General features: G+C 33.1%; 1 protein-coding gene across 5 annotated transcripts in view; it reads right to left on the bottom strand.

Moving 5' to 3' along the window:
- Positions 1–16,319, bottom strand: part of APOOL (apolipoprotein O like) — a 64,252-nt gene that overhangs the window by 5,245 nt on the left and 42,688 nt on the right. For all 5 annotated transcript variants that reach the window (XM_032474534.1, XM_032474537.1, XM_032474535.1 and 2 more), the window contains 6 exons: positions 12,779–12,898; positions 9,809–9,863; positions 8,270–8,368; positions 6,669–6,760; positions 2,724–2,837; positions 2,236–2,353 (listed from right to left, as the gene is read on the bottom strand). In XM_032474534.1, the coding sequence (XP_032330425.1) occupies positions 2,236–2,353; positions 2,724–2,837; positions 6,669–6,760; positions 8,270–8,368; positions 9,809–9,863; positions 12,779–12,898 (598 nt within the window). The remainder of the gene's footprint in view (positions 1–2,235; positions 2,354–2,723; positions 2,838–6,668; positions 6,761–8,269; positions 8,369–9,808; positions 9,864–12,778; positions 12,899–16,319) is intronic.

Below are 16,319 nucleotides of genomic sequence, written 5' to 3'. Positions count from 1 at the left end.
CAAACAGTTTTCACTTGTCATGAAATATTTTTCTCTTGATTTTTTAAATATTTAAATCACACAGAAACAACTCTTGGCCTGTGGAATGTACAAAATTAGTCAGTGAGCCAGATTTGGCACAAGGGCCATAGTTTGAGAGGGACATTATCTTGTGAGACTGTGAGAAACTTCATTCTACTTTCATCAGATTTTGAAGGGGTTCAGGTCACCAAATTTCCAAATCTGTGATTGCCAAAATAACACAGTTGTCATCATAAAGTATACGAATGATAGAGAACAACCAAGCTCTATATGCAGAGCCATGATCTATAGTTGGACAGTACACCCAATCGAATATTCTGTATGGTGAGAAGTGGTGGCCATGGCTAGGCTCCCTAGCTAAGTACTGTGCTCCCAAAGTATGCTCAATGAAAATAAATTTGCTGATTGGCCAAATGGCTAATTACTCTAGGCAAATGATAACAATATCTTCTAACACTCATTGAGAACTTCGTACGTGCTTGACATTGTACTTTCTTCTTTACATGCGACATCTCATTTAATCCTCACAACCACCATGTCAGAAAAAAAAAACACTATTATTGTCCCATTTTATGGAGGAAGAGACTGAGGCTTGAGGCATTAGATAACCTGCCCCAGGCACTAGAACTAGAAAATGTTGGATCTAGGATTTAGATCCAGGTTCTATTCTAAAACTTGTGCTCATAATCACTACTGTTTCTCATATCTTGCACTTTTGGGACTGCATGTGAAATGTAGAAACGGTGAGTCCCAAGGGTCTACTGTATAATCAATTCTGAATGATATATGATAAGGATGAATAGTACTGGGTCTCTCTCTCCTCTACATGTCTCCTTATAATGCTTTTCATATACCACATTACTCATGACTGGTGGGTAGAAGGTCCCAGAATCCAGATGTGTCAAGACATTGGCTAGGGATGGTTTGGTCCTATTGTTAAGCTGTAACACCTCTACAAAGATCTCTGGAATTGACGGGCATTTAGAAAAATGACCAGATATACAGTTGTGGAAATATGGTCAACTGTGGATGACTCAGACAGAGTCCAAAAACTGTATAACTTATCTTGACTAGAAAGGAGAGGGGACAGAAAAATAGTAAAACTCAAATCAGGTTTGTTACTCAGTGATAGCTTTTATAAAGATTAAGAAAGATAGGAGGAGGCTGAAATTAGAGACTAAACTCTGGGTTAAAATTAGATAATCTACATACAGTGGAAAGAGCTTGGACTATGGTCTCAGGAATATCTAGGCTATAAACACAAGTCAACTACTCATAAACTATATGATTTTGGGCAAGTTATTTAAGCTCCCTGAGTCTCAGTCTCTTCATCATGAAATAATTATAATTATATATACACTGGAGTTTTTTGTTTTGCTTTTTGGGTAAAGATAGAATAACATAATATACTTACAGCTCCTTGCACTACAGGGGTTGCTCAATATACGGCAGATATTTTCATTACTCCCTAAGTCTCCACCTCTGAGTTGGTCCTGTTTCATTTGTAATAAGACAACTTAATGGGTAGTACCATTTACTTGGTACAGATAAACAAACCTATGTAAGCCAATGACTGAGTTTATGTGAATATAGTACTGAAATGGTTATTACTTATTTTCTTTCTGATCATAGTAACACCATGGTAATATCTGCCTAGAAAGTACAATTGTCACTATTTGGTCCCACAAAGTATTAACTGCCCATATCTAATACTAGCAAAGATATTAGTATTATAACTGGTCCTATTTTGACTATTTCATGCTGAAACTGCTCCTGGTATCTAAACTAAAACTGATAGTGGAAGCTAAGACCGTTAGGGGTAAACAGCTCAAGAAATGGAAAGCTGGTATTTCCTCTATGTAGATGTGACTTCTTATAGCCTGTAAACTGATAGAATCCAAGAAGACACATCTTCCTCCAACTGATTCAAAAATCCATATTTATAAAATGATATTAAATGCTTCACTCACCCAACTGGCCAGTGCTACTCTATATTCCCATATGCAAAGGTATGTATTATGAACTATGTGGCAGTTAGGAAAAATCCCAGGTACCCGAGTACCTCATAATCTAAAAAAATACACACACTACAGATAAGAGAAAGACAAAACATTTATGAAGAAAACTCATAAATAAGTTAAAACTACTAATTATAATACTATAAAATTATTTAAGAAAAGAATGAAAACAAAATTGAATTATTCCAAAACAAACCTGAGACAGATTCTGATTTGGTCTTTGTTTCAGAACTGAGTTCTGCTGGCAAAGGCACTGAGTGTTCTGGGTTGTGAGTTGTTTTTGCAGGTATTTCTATTTCAGCAGAGCTTCCAAGCTGTTTACCAAAAAGATTTTTCCTTCATAAGTAAATCATTTTACTAAAAGAATAAAATATCCTAAAAAAATTATAGCATGCCAAGGTATTATGTTTCTTCGTTTTCTTTCATTCCATCCTTGACTCTTGTCTGGGACCCCTATTACAAGTCAACAACCTGGGGGAGGGTGTAGCTCAGTGGTAGAGTGCATACTTAGCAGGCATGAATGAGGTCCAAGGTTCACTCCCCAGTACCTCTGCTAAAAATAAATAGATAAACCTGATTACCTATCCCCCCACCAAAAAAACCCAAAAGAAAGAAACAAAAACCAAGGCAACACCCACCCAAACAAAACTCAAAGTCTACCTTTTTGGTCCATTTAAACTCTACCTTAGTTTTTTCTTTAGATTCAGGAAGTGACTCTTTTTTGTTATTTTTTGTCCACAATGATTTAACTGCTTCATAAATTTGCTGGCTTGTAGCATATGCCTTTTTCCCAGTTACCTAAGTAAAACAAAGTGAGTCAAATAATATATATTTTTAACAGTTAAAATAACAAACATTAAAAAATTTACATCAGGTATTTTATGTGAACACCCAGGTCAGAATCAATAATAAAGATATAAATCTCAAGATCATGTAACACAAAGCCTCATTTTCTAAATCTTATATGAAAAATTACTTACATCATGAAAAAGGCTAAAAATTGTATACTTTGTATAACCCCAAGAGTGAATCCTAATGTAAACTGTGGGACTTTGGGTGGTAATGATGTCACTGTAGGTTCATCAGCTGTAACAAATGTACCCCTCTGGTGAGGATATTGATAACGAGGAGGCCATGCATGGTAGGGTGCAGGGGGGTGAACTGGAAATCTCTGTACTTTCTCCTTCATTTTGTTGTGAATCTAAAAGTACTCTAAAAATAATAAAGTCTTAAAAATGTATAGTTTGCATTCACACTGTAACATGTGAATTTAAGTCCATGTCTGTTTAACAGGAGTTTGGGAAATATAGTTTGAGATACTAAACAGTTGACTAAGAAAATGAGATTATAAGATGCTATAAAGTTAACACTTTTGCTTAAATTTTTATGGTGCTTTCTCTAGTCATAAAGAAAAAAAAACTAATGTATTTCTCCAGGGAATAATACTCTTTTTTGGTAGAAACATGAAATAAAAAAATGAACTACAAATACGGTAACTTACAGTGGAGGCTAGGATGCTGACTGAATTCCTGAAGCTGCTTTTCCTTTCATTCATCTCTCTTTCCCTTTGAAAATCTCCTTCTGATTTCTTCTATTCTCTTCCCATCCTTTTGTTTCTTATGGTTGAAGTAATTTCAATAGCTATTGATTTCTCAAATATTAAAGAGGTTTTGGGGAGCTTTCCAGGATTACACTTTCTATAAACATAAATTTTTAAAAACTATGTTTTTCTTCCTTAAACAAAAATATTTTTTACTGTTTTTTCTAAGTATATATTTATACTTAAGAAAAATCAGTCAATCCACTAGTATGAAAGTCCTCTTCTTACCTCCAATGTAACCTTTGTTAACAGTCATGTGGATATCCTTCTTGAATTTTTACTCTTATATATACATTATATGTGCACATCCATAGCATTTTAAAACAAACAGAATATTGATACTTATAGATCTACCAAAAAGATGAGGTAGATCTATATGCACTGCCATGGAGAGAAATCCATGATGAACTACTGAATTGCAAAAAAGGTAACAGAGAATAGATTATAAACTATAATCTCAATTATATTTTAAATTAACATTTAAAATAAATTGCATACACACTGTATTTCCTTTTTAAACACAAATGGGATCACACGATACATATTATTTTGAGATGTGATTTTTTAAAAAAGCTTAACAATATGTCACACAGATGTTTCCATATCAGTTTATACACCAGCAGATCTGCTTCTTTTTTAATAGCTGCATAGTTAGTATTCTATAATGGATACACCACAGTTCGTTTAGCAAATCCCCTATTGATGGGCATATGGGCGTTATGACTTGTTTAACAAATCACTTGTTGATGAGCATATGTGATACTTCCTTTTTTTGGCAATTATAAGCATGCTACAATTAGCAGTCTGACACATACAACTGGGACCATAAACCCTTGTGGTATTTCCTCGGGAAAGATTCCTAGACGTGAAATCTCTAGATTAAATATAATATGCATTTTAATTTTTGATAATATAGCCACATTGCCTCCAGAAAGTCAGCAATATATTGTAGCAATTTACACTCCCACCAAGAGTATATATCTGTTTTCCAACCCCACTTACCAGCAGCAGTGTTATGAATCTTTTAAATCCTTGTCAAACTGAAAGGCTAAAAACCATTATATACATGATCTTTTAAACTGCATTTATTTGATTGCTGATGAAGTTAAGCATCTTTCATATATTAGGTCCATTTGTGTTTCTTATTCTATGGATTGCTAGCTCATATACTTTCGTCATTTTCTTAGAGTGCATTCATTCTTTTCCTATCGATTTACAGAAGCTTTTAATACACAAAGGATATTATTTAGTCCTTTGTTATATATGTTGCAAATAGTTTCTCCAGTTTTTCATTTATTCATTAACTTTGCATATGGTATATTGTGATCAACAGAAATGTACTACTTTGATGTAGTAAAATATATCAATTTTTTTCTTTGATGGCTTTTGGATTGTTTTCCTTAAGGCCTTTCCTATCTCAAGACTGCACAATTATTTCTCTTTTTTCTTCTAATATTTTGTAGTAGTATATTTTATCATTAGATCTTTATTCCACCTGAGATTTATTTTTGCATGATATTTGGTAAAGGTCTAAGTATTTTTCCAAAAAGTGAATTATTCCAACACATTTCTTGAATACTCCATCCTTTCTTTACACATTGATCTGAAATGCTACTTGTACCACACCCTCCCCCACACTCCACAACGTACACAAAGACATACTCAATATATTTGTTTTTGGATATTCTGTTTTGTTCTCTTGGCTATTTTGGTACATTGTTTATGCTACAGCTTAGTATCATTCCTGATACATGATACACGGACAACAAATACTGGCTGAATGAATGTCATGTTTCCTTCAAATCCAGGAATTTTGTAAGAACTAGATTAAATACATAAATTTGAGAACATCTGCCATACTCCAATATTGAGTCCTTTCATCTAGAAAACAAGACATATCACTAAATGTATTCAAGTTTGAAAAAAATGCCCTTTGGTAAAATTTAATCTTTAATTTTTTAAAATAGGTTTTAAAAGATTATTTGATAAGCTTATTCCTAGATATTTTATAGTTTTCAAAGAGATTTCTTGTTACTCTTTACATAAATTAATAATGAAAATTGTGAGGAGAAATATAAAAAGCAAAAAGTAATTCCATCTTGAGGTGTATTTCCAAATAGTGAATAACTGGAGTGTGACTTTTATTTTTCAAAGGACTTTCTGGACTATCATTTTGTAACCTTTTTTTACATCGTAGACCCCTTGGAGAATCTCTTAAAATGTATGAGCTGTTTCCTTCAGAAAAATACACATACAGCAGAAGAGTACTTACCTGACATTTTTTTGGGACTTGTCTGATTAACTAAAGCTGTTTTAAAATTTACAATAAATGATATTCACAGGATGCTGAATATTCATCACTAGTAGGTACTCAACAATATCCAAGTATTGTCTCTCACAAGTGATTTGTACACTTATCAAGAATAAGTTGTATTTGTTTCCAAGTCTCTAATCAGTTTTATTATAATTAAATAATTTAAATGTAACATAACAGGATAAAATAAAAGTTACACAGAGAATTTCTGTGTTTAGGAAAATAAGTTTTGTAAAGAGTCAAAAGTGAATAATTAAAAAAAAAACTGCTACCAAATTAGAGGTACACAAGACAACTGTAAAAGGCTAGGCGAAATAATACAAATCTAAGAGGAGTTTGTACTCACATTATTTAAAAAATGTTTTTCAGTGTTCATCCGATTTTAAAGAATTTTGAATTTTACATAGCCCAACAATGGAGGAGTATTCCTCCCTATAAATTCTAACTTGGTGTCTCTGAACTTAATCCTCAAACAAGCATTTATATTCTTGAATTATATTTAAACAAATTCATCCTATTTATTTGTGATGATCATGTAATTAAGAATGGCATTTATCATGCTGAGATGCTAATGTAATTTTGCCAACATAAAAGTTGATACCAACTATATTTCAATGAAAATTAAATGTTGCAGGTGCTGTATGACATTTAAATATTGTTACACTGAGAGTTTAAACAAATACTGAAATGAAGCTATCACTTAAAAAGAACTTACCTTTGCAATTATTACTGACTGAACTGGGTAGCAAACAGTTGCTCCTAAAGTGGCCAGTCCCAGTGGATAAGCAATCTTCTTAAACCTAGAACCTATGACATGCAAATAAAATTAAACTCCAAACAGATGCTACCAGAGACTCGAAGCTTTTATAACTTTAATATATTTTTTGTTCCCCTTTAAGCCATCACCCTCTGTTAAATTATTCTTTAGGTAATAATACCAGCCAAGATAATAGGTAAAATGTCCTTAAGGATTATGATTCATTTAATATCTCTTAGTTGTCATGTCCAATTTAAGAAAAGTATTCTCAATCTAACGTTGATAATTACCTACACAAAGGGGGCTGATGATTTTCTTCTTTTTTAAAACTAGGTACTTTTTCATGTACTAAGAAACCCAGAGTTGTAATCCTATTTTTTCAAGTATCTAATAAAGCATGGTAATATACAGAAGTAATCAACTACCATGTTTATGACAGCATGTTAAACTGAAATGGACTCTCTCCATATATCCTTTTCTGATTAAGTCCTTAGAAAGGTGAAAGATTCAACTAACTAATCAGCTAAGGATTTTAAAAGGTACATAACTCCTTCATGTCACTGATTTAGAATACTGAAGTGATAATTTAATAATTGCAAGCAATTTGCGGTAATTCATTCATTTCCAAAAGTGCCTTAACTAAGCAGTCATTTTCAAACTTTTTCAGGAAATTAAACTTTTCTGGTACATTTCGATTAATTTTAATATGTGTATAGAGTCAAGAAACCACCACTACGATCAGAATATGGAACATTTCTATCACTACTAAAAAAAAATCTCCTGCTATCCCTTTGTAGTCACACATTTTCTCCACTCCTAACCCCTGAGAACCACTGATCTGTTATCACTGTAGTTTTATCTTTTTGAGAAAGTCATATAAATGGAATCATACAATATGTAACTTTTTAAGACTGGTTTCTTTAACTCGGATTCATCAAGATTGTTGCACGTGTCAATGGTTAATTCTTTTTGTTCCTACGCAGTATTCCTTTGTATGAATGTGACATAGTTGTTTATTGATGCAAGACATTTAGGTTATTTCTAGCTTTTGGTGATTACGGATGGAGTTACTATAAACATTTGTGTACAGGTTTTTCACTTCTCCAGTAAAAATATCCAGGAGTGAGATTACCATATCGCATGGTGATTACATGTTCAACTTTACAGGAAACTGTCAAACTATTTTCCAGAATGGCTATACCATTTTGTATTACCACCAGCAGTATATGAGAGTGTCAGCTGCTCTACTTTCTTGACTATACTTGGTATGGTTAATCTTTTAAATTTTAGACATTCCAATAGGTATGCAGTGGTATCCTCAGTGTAGTTTTCATTTGCATTTCCCTAATAACTAATGATACTGAACTTCTTTTGGAATAGCTATATATTTGAAAACACAAAAAGTCTCTAAAAGTAAACACATTTTACTATAGAATCTAAACATGTTTATGGTAGCCCATCATAATACTACTTAACAAAGGATGTGAGGTTTTCTTCTAACAGTAAAATTCAGAAATTAATATAATGGCAAGGAGAGAATATACACTTTTTAACTTTACCTTTTCTCACTGAAATGAAGCCTGCCAATCCTGAAACTGTAATCACTCCAATTTTTGGAAGAAAATCTCGAGGTGGATTCTTCAAATAGACATATGCATCTTAAGAAATCAGAAAATTAATATAAATAACTTACTATAATTGGGCAACCTATATAGGTATAATGTGGAAAAATTACAGAGATTTGCTAAGATAACAGCAGATGGTTTAAACACTCTTCAAAAAAACTACACAAAATAATGATTTGAGCAGCAATTTTAAAAGCTAGTTGTAATAGTTACTTGCTACAAAATAAAATCTTCCTTCCACAGCTGATTTAATGGTATTTGTTTCTTGATACAGGTGATTATTACACTTTAATGAAATATGATGCTACAGTGCACACCTTAAGATGCCTTACTATAAAGTAAATCATGATTGTGTACTATATCCCTATAATGGAAATGCTTCTGGCCTTATCTGTTCAAACACTGGTAGGATCCAATAAGAATTCAAAGATACTTTATTAGGGAGCTTTGAATAATAGCTTAGGGAAACATGCAGCTACTACACTCTGCTTGCCACGACTCCCCAATAACCTCAGAGCAGCCGTTGCTCTTAGTTAAAACCAATGATCAGGATGAGAAGTTGAGCCTAGAGAAAAAAAAGAGATAGAGAGTGGGCAAGGTCTAGATTTCTTGGTTCTTTGTATATTCAAATTGTTTCTGGTTCCATGCCATCCCAAAACACTCTCTTCTATCATAGTTAATTATTTAATGTCAATCACTTCCTCAAAGTTGATGAGGAATATAATTTGTACAGACATTAAATAATGATAATACATAGACAGGTGATCAACATCATGGAGACACTTAAAATTTTAGCTGATATTTCTGTTCCCCCATACATATTTATTTCGACAACTAGCTTAAGCTAAGAATGTCAGGAAGCTATATCTGCTTGCTGCTAAAAACCATAATCAAACTAAAGAGTGAAATACAGTTGTTTTTCCAACATTAGCTCAAATATCTAGGGTGACTAATTGGTATAGTGTTTCCTAGCAATTGATAGCAAAATACTATGTATTTTAACAGCAAATAGCACTTATTTAAACTAATTGATAACAGCGGAGACATGTTTCTAACTTATGCTTTATGAGCATCTAATATGGATTTTGTAGTTAAAACAGACCTCGGTTTGAGTCCAGGTGCTACCACTTACTAGCTATGTGACTTTGGTAACCTACCTAACCCTTCTAAACCCGTTTCCTCATCTGTAAAATGGGGATAATTATAATACCAACACCGAGAGATTAGCTACAAAATGAAATTAGATAAATTATGTAAAATGCTTATCATAGTGTCTCAGCATATAATGACTGCTAAATAAATAATGGATACTATTGCTTTGTTATTATTATCATAAACTGCTATAGAGAGTATCTTTTGAGTTGATAAAACATGATAATGGACAACATAGCAAGTTTATTTTTCTCACATTTAAACCCTGCAAGTTAAAAAGACAGCAGAACATTTCTAATTATAGATGTTTCACTCACCTACCTTTCCCAAATTGTACTGTATCCATTATCCCATTTTTCACAAAGACATAAACACCCTAAGTAAAAAAAGGGGAAAAAGAGAACATCTGTATTTTTGAAAATGTTGATAATTAGATCAAATAGCCCCCATCTCTGAGGTTATATGAAAATGTTAAATTAGCAAGGCACCCAAGTCTAAATCTAACTTTCCTATTATTCTCTAGGAGGACACATGTTGAACTTAGCTTCTCTTCATTTCATGCTTTTCATTCTATTTAACATAGATAATACTTGCTTACTATTTTCCTCATATAAATGGGTAGAGTAATGCCTATAAAATGATCAGAGCAGCTCACAGAAAAGTTATTGCAGAAATACAAAGATTCATCATCTTGTTTTATGGCAGCATAGAGAAATAAATGGAATTTAAATAAAGCATAAAGAGAGGTATATTTCAGCTTAGAAGCAACATCTGATTAAGAAAGATGTGGCAACAACAATATAATAATTTGTGGAGAAAACAACAACAAAAACCCTAAAGATAAGTGCTTCATCTTTGCCATTTTTCTAAGTGTGCATCAGAATAAGAAAACAAATCTAAATAAGACATTTATCTCAGGATAGAAATCATTCTACACAGACTAGTGTCCATCTTATTTTCAAATAGGAACATAAGTTCTCTACAAATCAAGATTAGATGAATCCATTGGAGGGATTAAAGCTTTAAATCAAATTATTCCTTTTACCTGTTTCTAATTTGTTTTAATGCAAGAAATATTGCTATGTACATTTATTGAGTGGTTGGTACTATCTCAGTTACATTAGGAGAAAAATGAAGGCACAGAATGATTTACCCATAGTAATCGCCCATGGTCATGCTGTACTCTATTGATGAAACTAGAAAGCACAATCCAAATATATGGTTTCCCCTGAACTAGCTGCTATGAAACTACAGGATATAAACAACAACAAGATATTTTCAAAGCAAATAAAATAGAAATGATTATATTAGACTGGAAAGAAATAAGTTATTGCTCTTGATATTCCTGATATTAGTAACTGTCTCAGACATTTTCATGGTGATCAGATGCAGAGGTTTATTCTGTTCATCATGGATTAAAGCTGTACAAACCAACAGAGACCCTAACTGCCACTGAGCTTCTTCTCTTTAGGGACTGCCTCTTGAGAAAATTTCACCTTCTTATAATACTTACGGACCAGTTTGATTGGGAAATCATGCAACTGTTGAGGAAGAAAACTAGTCACTTCCTTTGGGAAATTTTCCTTAGCTGTGTTTAGGAACTCACTTTTACCACTGGAGGTCACTGCTACCTAAATTTCAAAACACTAAGGCATAGGAATAGGAATTGAATTTGCCCTACATGATTCTAAGTTTAATGCAGAATGTAATTAGAGCCAGAGGTAATTTTTAAAGAATAGATTACATTCTTAAGGGAAAATTAGAGAGGAAATTTTTACACTAAGATGAAATACATTCAAAAGTGCCCTTATTCAACCTATTCGTTTCAGCATATTAACAGAATAAAAGGTTCTTTTAGTCTTAAATTGGGTGACAATAACAATAGCAATTGGAAGATCTCTCAGGAACATTTCACCTCACTGAAAACAACTTTGAGAACACTATGGAAAATTAGGTCTCAAGAGACCTCAGTCTGAATCATCCAGCTGTTGGCATATAGCCTCAGGGGTATGATTCAGACCCTAATTAGTTAAGCTATTTCTCTCTGAGACCAAACTATTAAGAATGTGTAGTACAACTAGTCAAACTATTAAAGAGTACATTAAGAGTCTGTTAGTTGTTTGACAGGCACAAATTTTTAAAAATAACACAACATATTCATCAAATGTTTGAAATATCATCTGACATGACCAGAGTTCACAGATTTAATATTTTGTAAGATTATTAGAATTTTCTTTTTAAAAAGAATGGATTAGAAACAAAAAGCACAAGTGTTCACAACTGGATAGGTTAGACCTGAAGGAAAGCTGTGTGATTATTAGGTCAGAATGATGAAAACAATGGTACCAACATTATCATTATGACACTGACACTGGAGATGCTGATGCTAACACACCCACGTTGATATGATGATAATAAAACATCAGTATTGTATTAGCTTACTCCACCACTGTGCTGGTGGATAATGCTGATTGAAGCCAAAGTATTCAGGTGAATTCTGTTTTGCCTAATAGCTGACTATAGTCCGAATGGCCTTATGAACTAAACTCAACAAGTGAACATTTCACTCAGCCAAATAAGGAACAATGTAGAAGTAATCTCAGAACTTCATGCAAATGGTAAAGCAATGTTCTGTACATGCTGGGTGACATAAACATTTGCTTAAGTATTTCAAACTATGCAGTAGTGGTACAGTGGATTAAATATGGCCACAAATTCTTTGCTGCTATTTGTATTGAGAGGTAGCACCTAATTCCCGTCCTTTAAAAACTGGTTGGCCTTAGTGACTTGATTTAACAAATGTGCTATGAGAGTGACTTTCTTTTTAGAGGGACATCTATAGATGGGTAAGAAGCTTAGCAAATTCTGACTAGGGCCTCTTGCAATGTCTTCTCTAGGAGCCCTGAACTGTCCATGTAAGTTATCTGTCTACCTGAGAGGCCATATGTAGATGCTTCCATCAACATAACCAACTGAGCCCAGTTTTCTAGCCACCTGTGACAAGGTGCCAGTGATGAGAATAAAGATGTCTTGGACCCTCTAGATCAGCCCATTCATATGATGAATACCATTGAGTGGCCTCTGTCAACACCACATGCAACAGAGGAATCACCTGTCCAAAGTCTGATTAAATTCCCAACTCACAAAATCATGAGATATAACTGAATAGTTGCTGTTTTAAATCACTAAGTTTTGGGGTAGTTTGTTACACATCAATGGATAACTGGAACAACTGTTATGTAATACAAATGAGAAACCTCCAATAATAAACCACTATTAGAATTCACTTACCTTGCACCAGCCAATATAACGACCAGTAGTAGTGCGAATGGACGCAAAGCCCATTTGTAAGTGACCAGGCTGCTCTTCAACATATTTAGACTGGAGAGGTGGTGGAGTATATATGGGGAGCTAGAGGCAGAAAAAAATCATGTCAAAATATTAAATAGCTGGGCTTCCTTTCCTGGCAGAATGGCAGAATAAGAATCCTCATCAACTTTCCCACTAAAAACAACTGAAAATGCTGATAAAATATTTTTAAACCATCTTAAATGCAGGAATGATCTGGTAAGCTGCTTATAAAGACTACCCAGAAGCCAGAAATTAAGTGAAGACAAAAAACCCACAGAGATGAACAATACTACCAGTTTTGACCTTGATGTTGTTTGCTGTAAAACAGATGGTTCATGGAGTATGGGATCAGGAAACTAAACCCAGAATGGGCTTCAGGTGGGCAATCTTATGGGAGATTCTATAAAGTTGGCATTCTTAGTGGTGCATCCTCAACTTAAGGTTGAACTAGAAATAAACAGTTCACTCCAAGAGACTGTAAGGAAAACTGATAGTCTCAAAGATTGGGCACTGAGTAGAGAGGAAGGAAATATTTCCTAAGAATTGGCAAACACAAGTGAGAACTCATATAATCTGCAGCATACAACTATCTCGATAATCTGAGAAACCTCAGATCAAGTGTACATTTAAAGTGCTCCCAGGCTGGGATCTCCCACAGATGCTTTGGCAGAAGCAAATGAACAGCTTCTCTCTGGAGGAAGCTACACAGACTTCAAAGAATTACAACAGATAAAGTTCCAAGAAACATGAGGACACGATTTCAAAAAATTAAGTAACACAAAGAAGGAAAATTAGAAAACACAAGGCAACATCTGGATAAGAGCTAGCAGAAACAACAAAGAGCAGAATCAGATCCACAAAAAGTATATATATTAGAACATATCATGTCAAATACATATATGTTATTCTTAAAGAAATAAAGTGGAAATTTGAATCAAGAGCAAGAGACTACAAAAATTATCAAAGCTAATAAAAATAAAGAAAAAGAGAACTTCTAGAACTGGAAAATGAAAACTTAAATAAAGAACTCAACTGGTAAGTTTTGATAGACTGCATATAGTTGCTGAGAGATTTTGTGAACTAGTAGACCTGAAGAAATTTTTATGCAAAGAAATGAAAAGAATATGAAAGAGATTAAGATAGAGTGAGAAATACTAACAGATATCTAATCAGTCCCAGAGGAGAGGAGAAAGATGCGGCAGAGGTAATATTTGAAGAGAATAGCCAAGATTTTTTCAAGAACTGATGAACATTTGGCAGATTCAGAAATACAGGACAAATATACAGTAATCCACAATTAGACAAGTCATAGTAAAACTCCATAACACCAAAGACAAAGAGGGGATCTTAAAAAAAAAAAAGCCAGAAAGAAAAGATTACCTTCAAAGGAATAAAAATTAGATAAGCTTTGACTTCCCAAAAGCAACCCTGAAGGCACAATATAATATCCTCAATGTGCTAAAAGAAAGTAACTCAACTGAGGATTATATTCTCAATAGAATACCTTTGTTTCAAAAATGAAGGGAGAAGTAAGGACACACTCAGACAAAACCCACGATAGTTTGCAACCAAATGACTCTCACTGGGAAACTTTAAATCACTTAAGACAGAAGAAAAATATTCCCATTGAGAAGGTTTGTGATGCAAGAAGGAATGAATAGCAAAGAAAGTGGTAAATATGTGGGTAAATCTAAAATAATGAATATATAGAATAAAATGTTTTATGCATGTGTTTTTAAAACAGAACTAAATCTCTGAACATAAGTATGGTATAAGTTAGGAGAGGATGACAGAAATTAAAATGTTCTAAATTCTTAATATTGTTTGGATGGAGGGTAAATATACTGATGAGATTTGAAATGAACACAGGTTAAAATTTCTAGGGTAACCAATGAAAGAAATTAAAAAGAAGGCATAATTAACAAACTTTGCTATGGAAAAAAAGAAAAAGAAAGCAAAAAAAAAAAAAAAAAAAAAAAAAAAAGAGAAGAAGTAAGAAAAACAAAAGCCACAAAAGCTTGGTAGAAATAATTCCAAAGATACTAAAAATTATCATAATTGCAAATGGATAAAATGATCTAGTTAAAAGGCAAAGATTATCAGAATGCATTTACAAAATACAGTCACATGGTGTTTATGAGACACTCCTAAAACAACTATTTAGAAGGTTGGAAAAAAAGGAATAAAAAAATTCATTTTGGGCAAACAGCCACCCAAATAAAGCTACTATAAGCTACATTAATATTTGACAAAATAGACTTTAAGACAAAAATCATTACTAGAGATAAAGTACCTTTATTAAGACAAAAATTTAAATAACAAGAGATATTACAGTCTTAAACTTGTATGCATCTATTAACATATTCTCAAAATATATGAAACAAGGAAAAATAGACAAATTCACTATTTTGAATGACAATTTCATGCTAAAATTCATACAAAGGTAAAAGAGACCCAGAATAGAAAAAAAATCTTGAAAAAGAACAGAGCTTGAGGACACATACTTCCCAATTTCAAAAGAAATTTGTCTGGTTAGAAGACAATAGTGTAGCACTGCTATAAGGATAGACATATAGATAAATGGAATAAAATTGTGAGTCTAGAAATGAACCCATGCATTTATGGTCAATTGATTTTCAACAAGGGAATGAAGAAAATTCAGTGAAGAAAGAATAGTCTTTTCTACAAATGGTACCTGGACAACTGGATATTCACATGCAAAAGAAAGAGGTTGGACCCCTACTTCATGCCATATATAGAAAAAATTAAACCAAAATGGACTGCAGAACTAAATATAAGAGCTAAAACTATAAAACTCTTAGAATAAAACATAGAGATAAATCTTCATGACCTTGGGTTAGACAATGACTTCTTATATATAACATCAGAAGCATTAGCAACAAAAGAAAAAAAATAAACAAACTGGACTTTATCAAAATTAAAAACTTGTGCTGCAAATGATACCATTGATATAGTAAAAGGACAACTCATGGACAATACTTGCAGATCATGTATCTCATAAAGGGCTTGTATCCAGAATACATAAAGAACACTTACAATTCAACAATAAAAGACTAATTATCCAACTGAAAAATGGGCAAAGGATTTGAATAGACATTTCTCTAAAGATGTACAAATTACCAGTATGGACATGAAAAATATGCTTGACATCATTACTTCTTAGGGAATGCAAATAAAAATCCCAGTGAAGTATCATTTCACACCCACTAGGATGGCTATAATAAAAAAAAGACAGACAACAAGAAGTGTTGGTAAGGATGTGGAGAAACTGGAACCTTCATACACTGCTGGTGAGAATGTAAAATGGTACAGTTGCTATGGAAAACAGCCTGGCAGTTTCTCAGAAGGTTAAAGGCAGAGTTACCATATGGACAAGAAATTCTACTCCTAGGTCTACACCCAAGAAAAATGAAAACATATGTCAATACAAAAACTTGTACACCCAAGTTCATAGCAGTGT

This window comes from Camelus ferus, chromosome X (assembly GCF_009834535.1).
Source record: "Camelus ferus isolate YT-003-E chromosome X, BCGSAC_Cfer_1.0, whole genome shotgun sequence".
NCBI lineage: Eukaryota > Metazoa > Chordata > Mammalia > Artiodactyla > Camelidae > Camelus > Camelus ferus.
The sequence above is the reverse complement of the archived record's forward strand: the minus strand, read 5'-3'. Positions and strand labels throughout refer to the sequence as shown.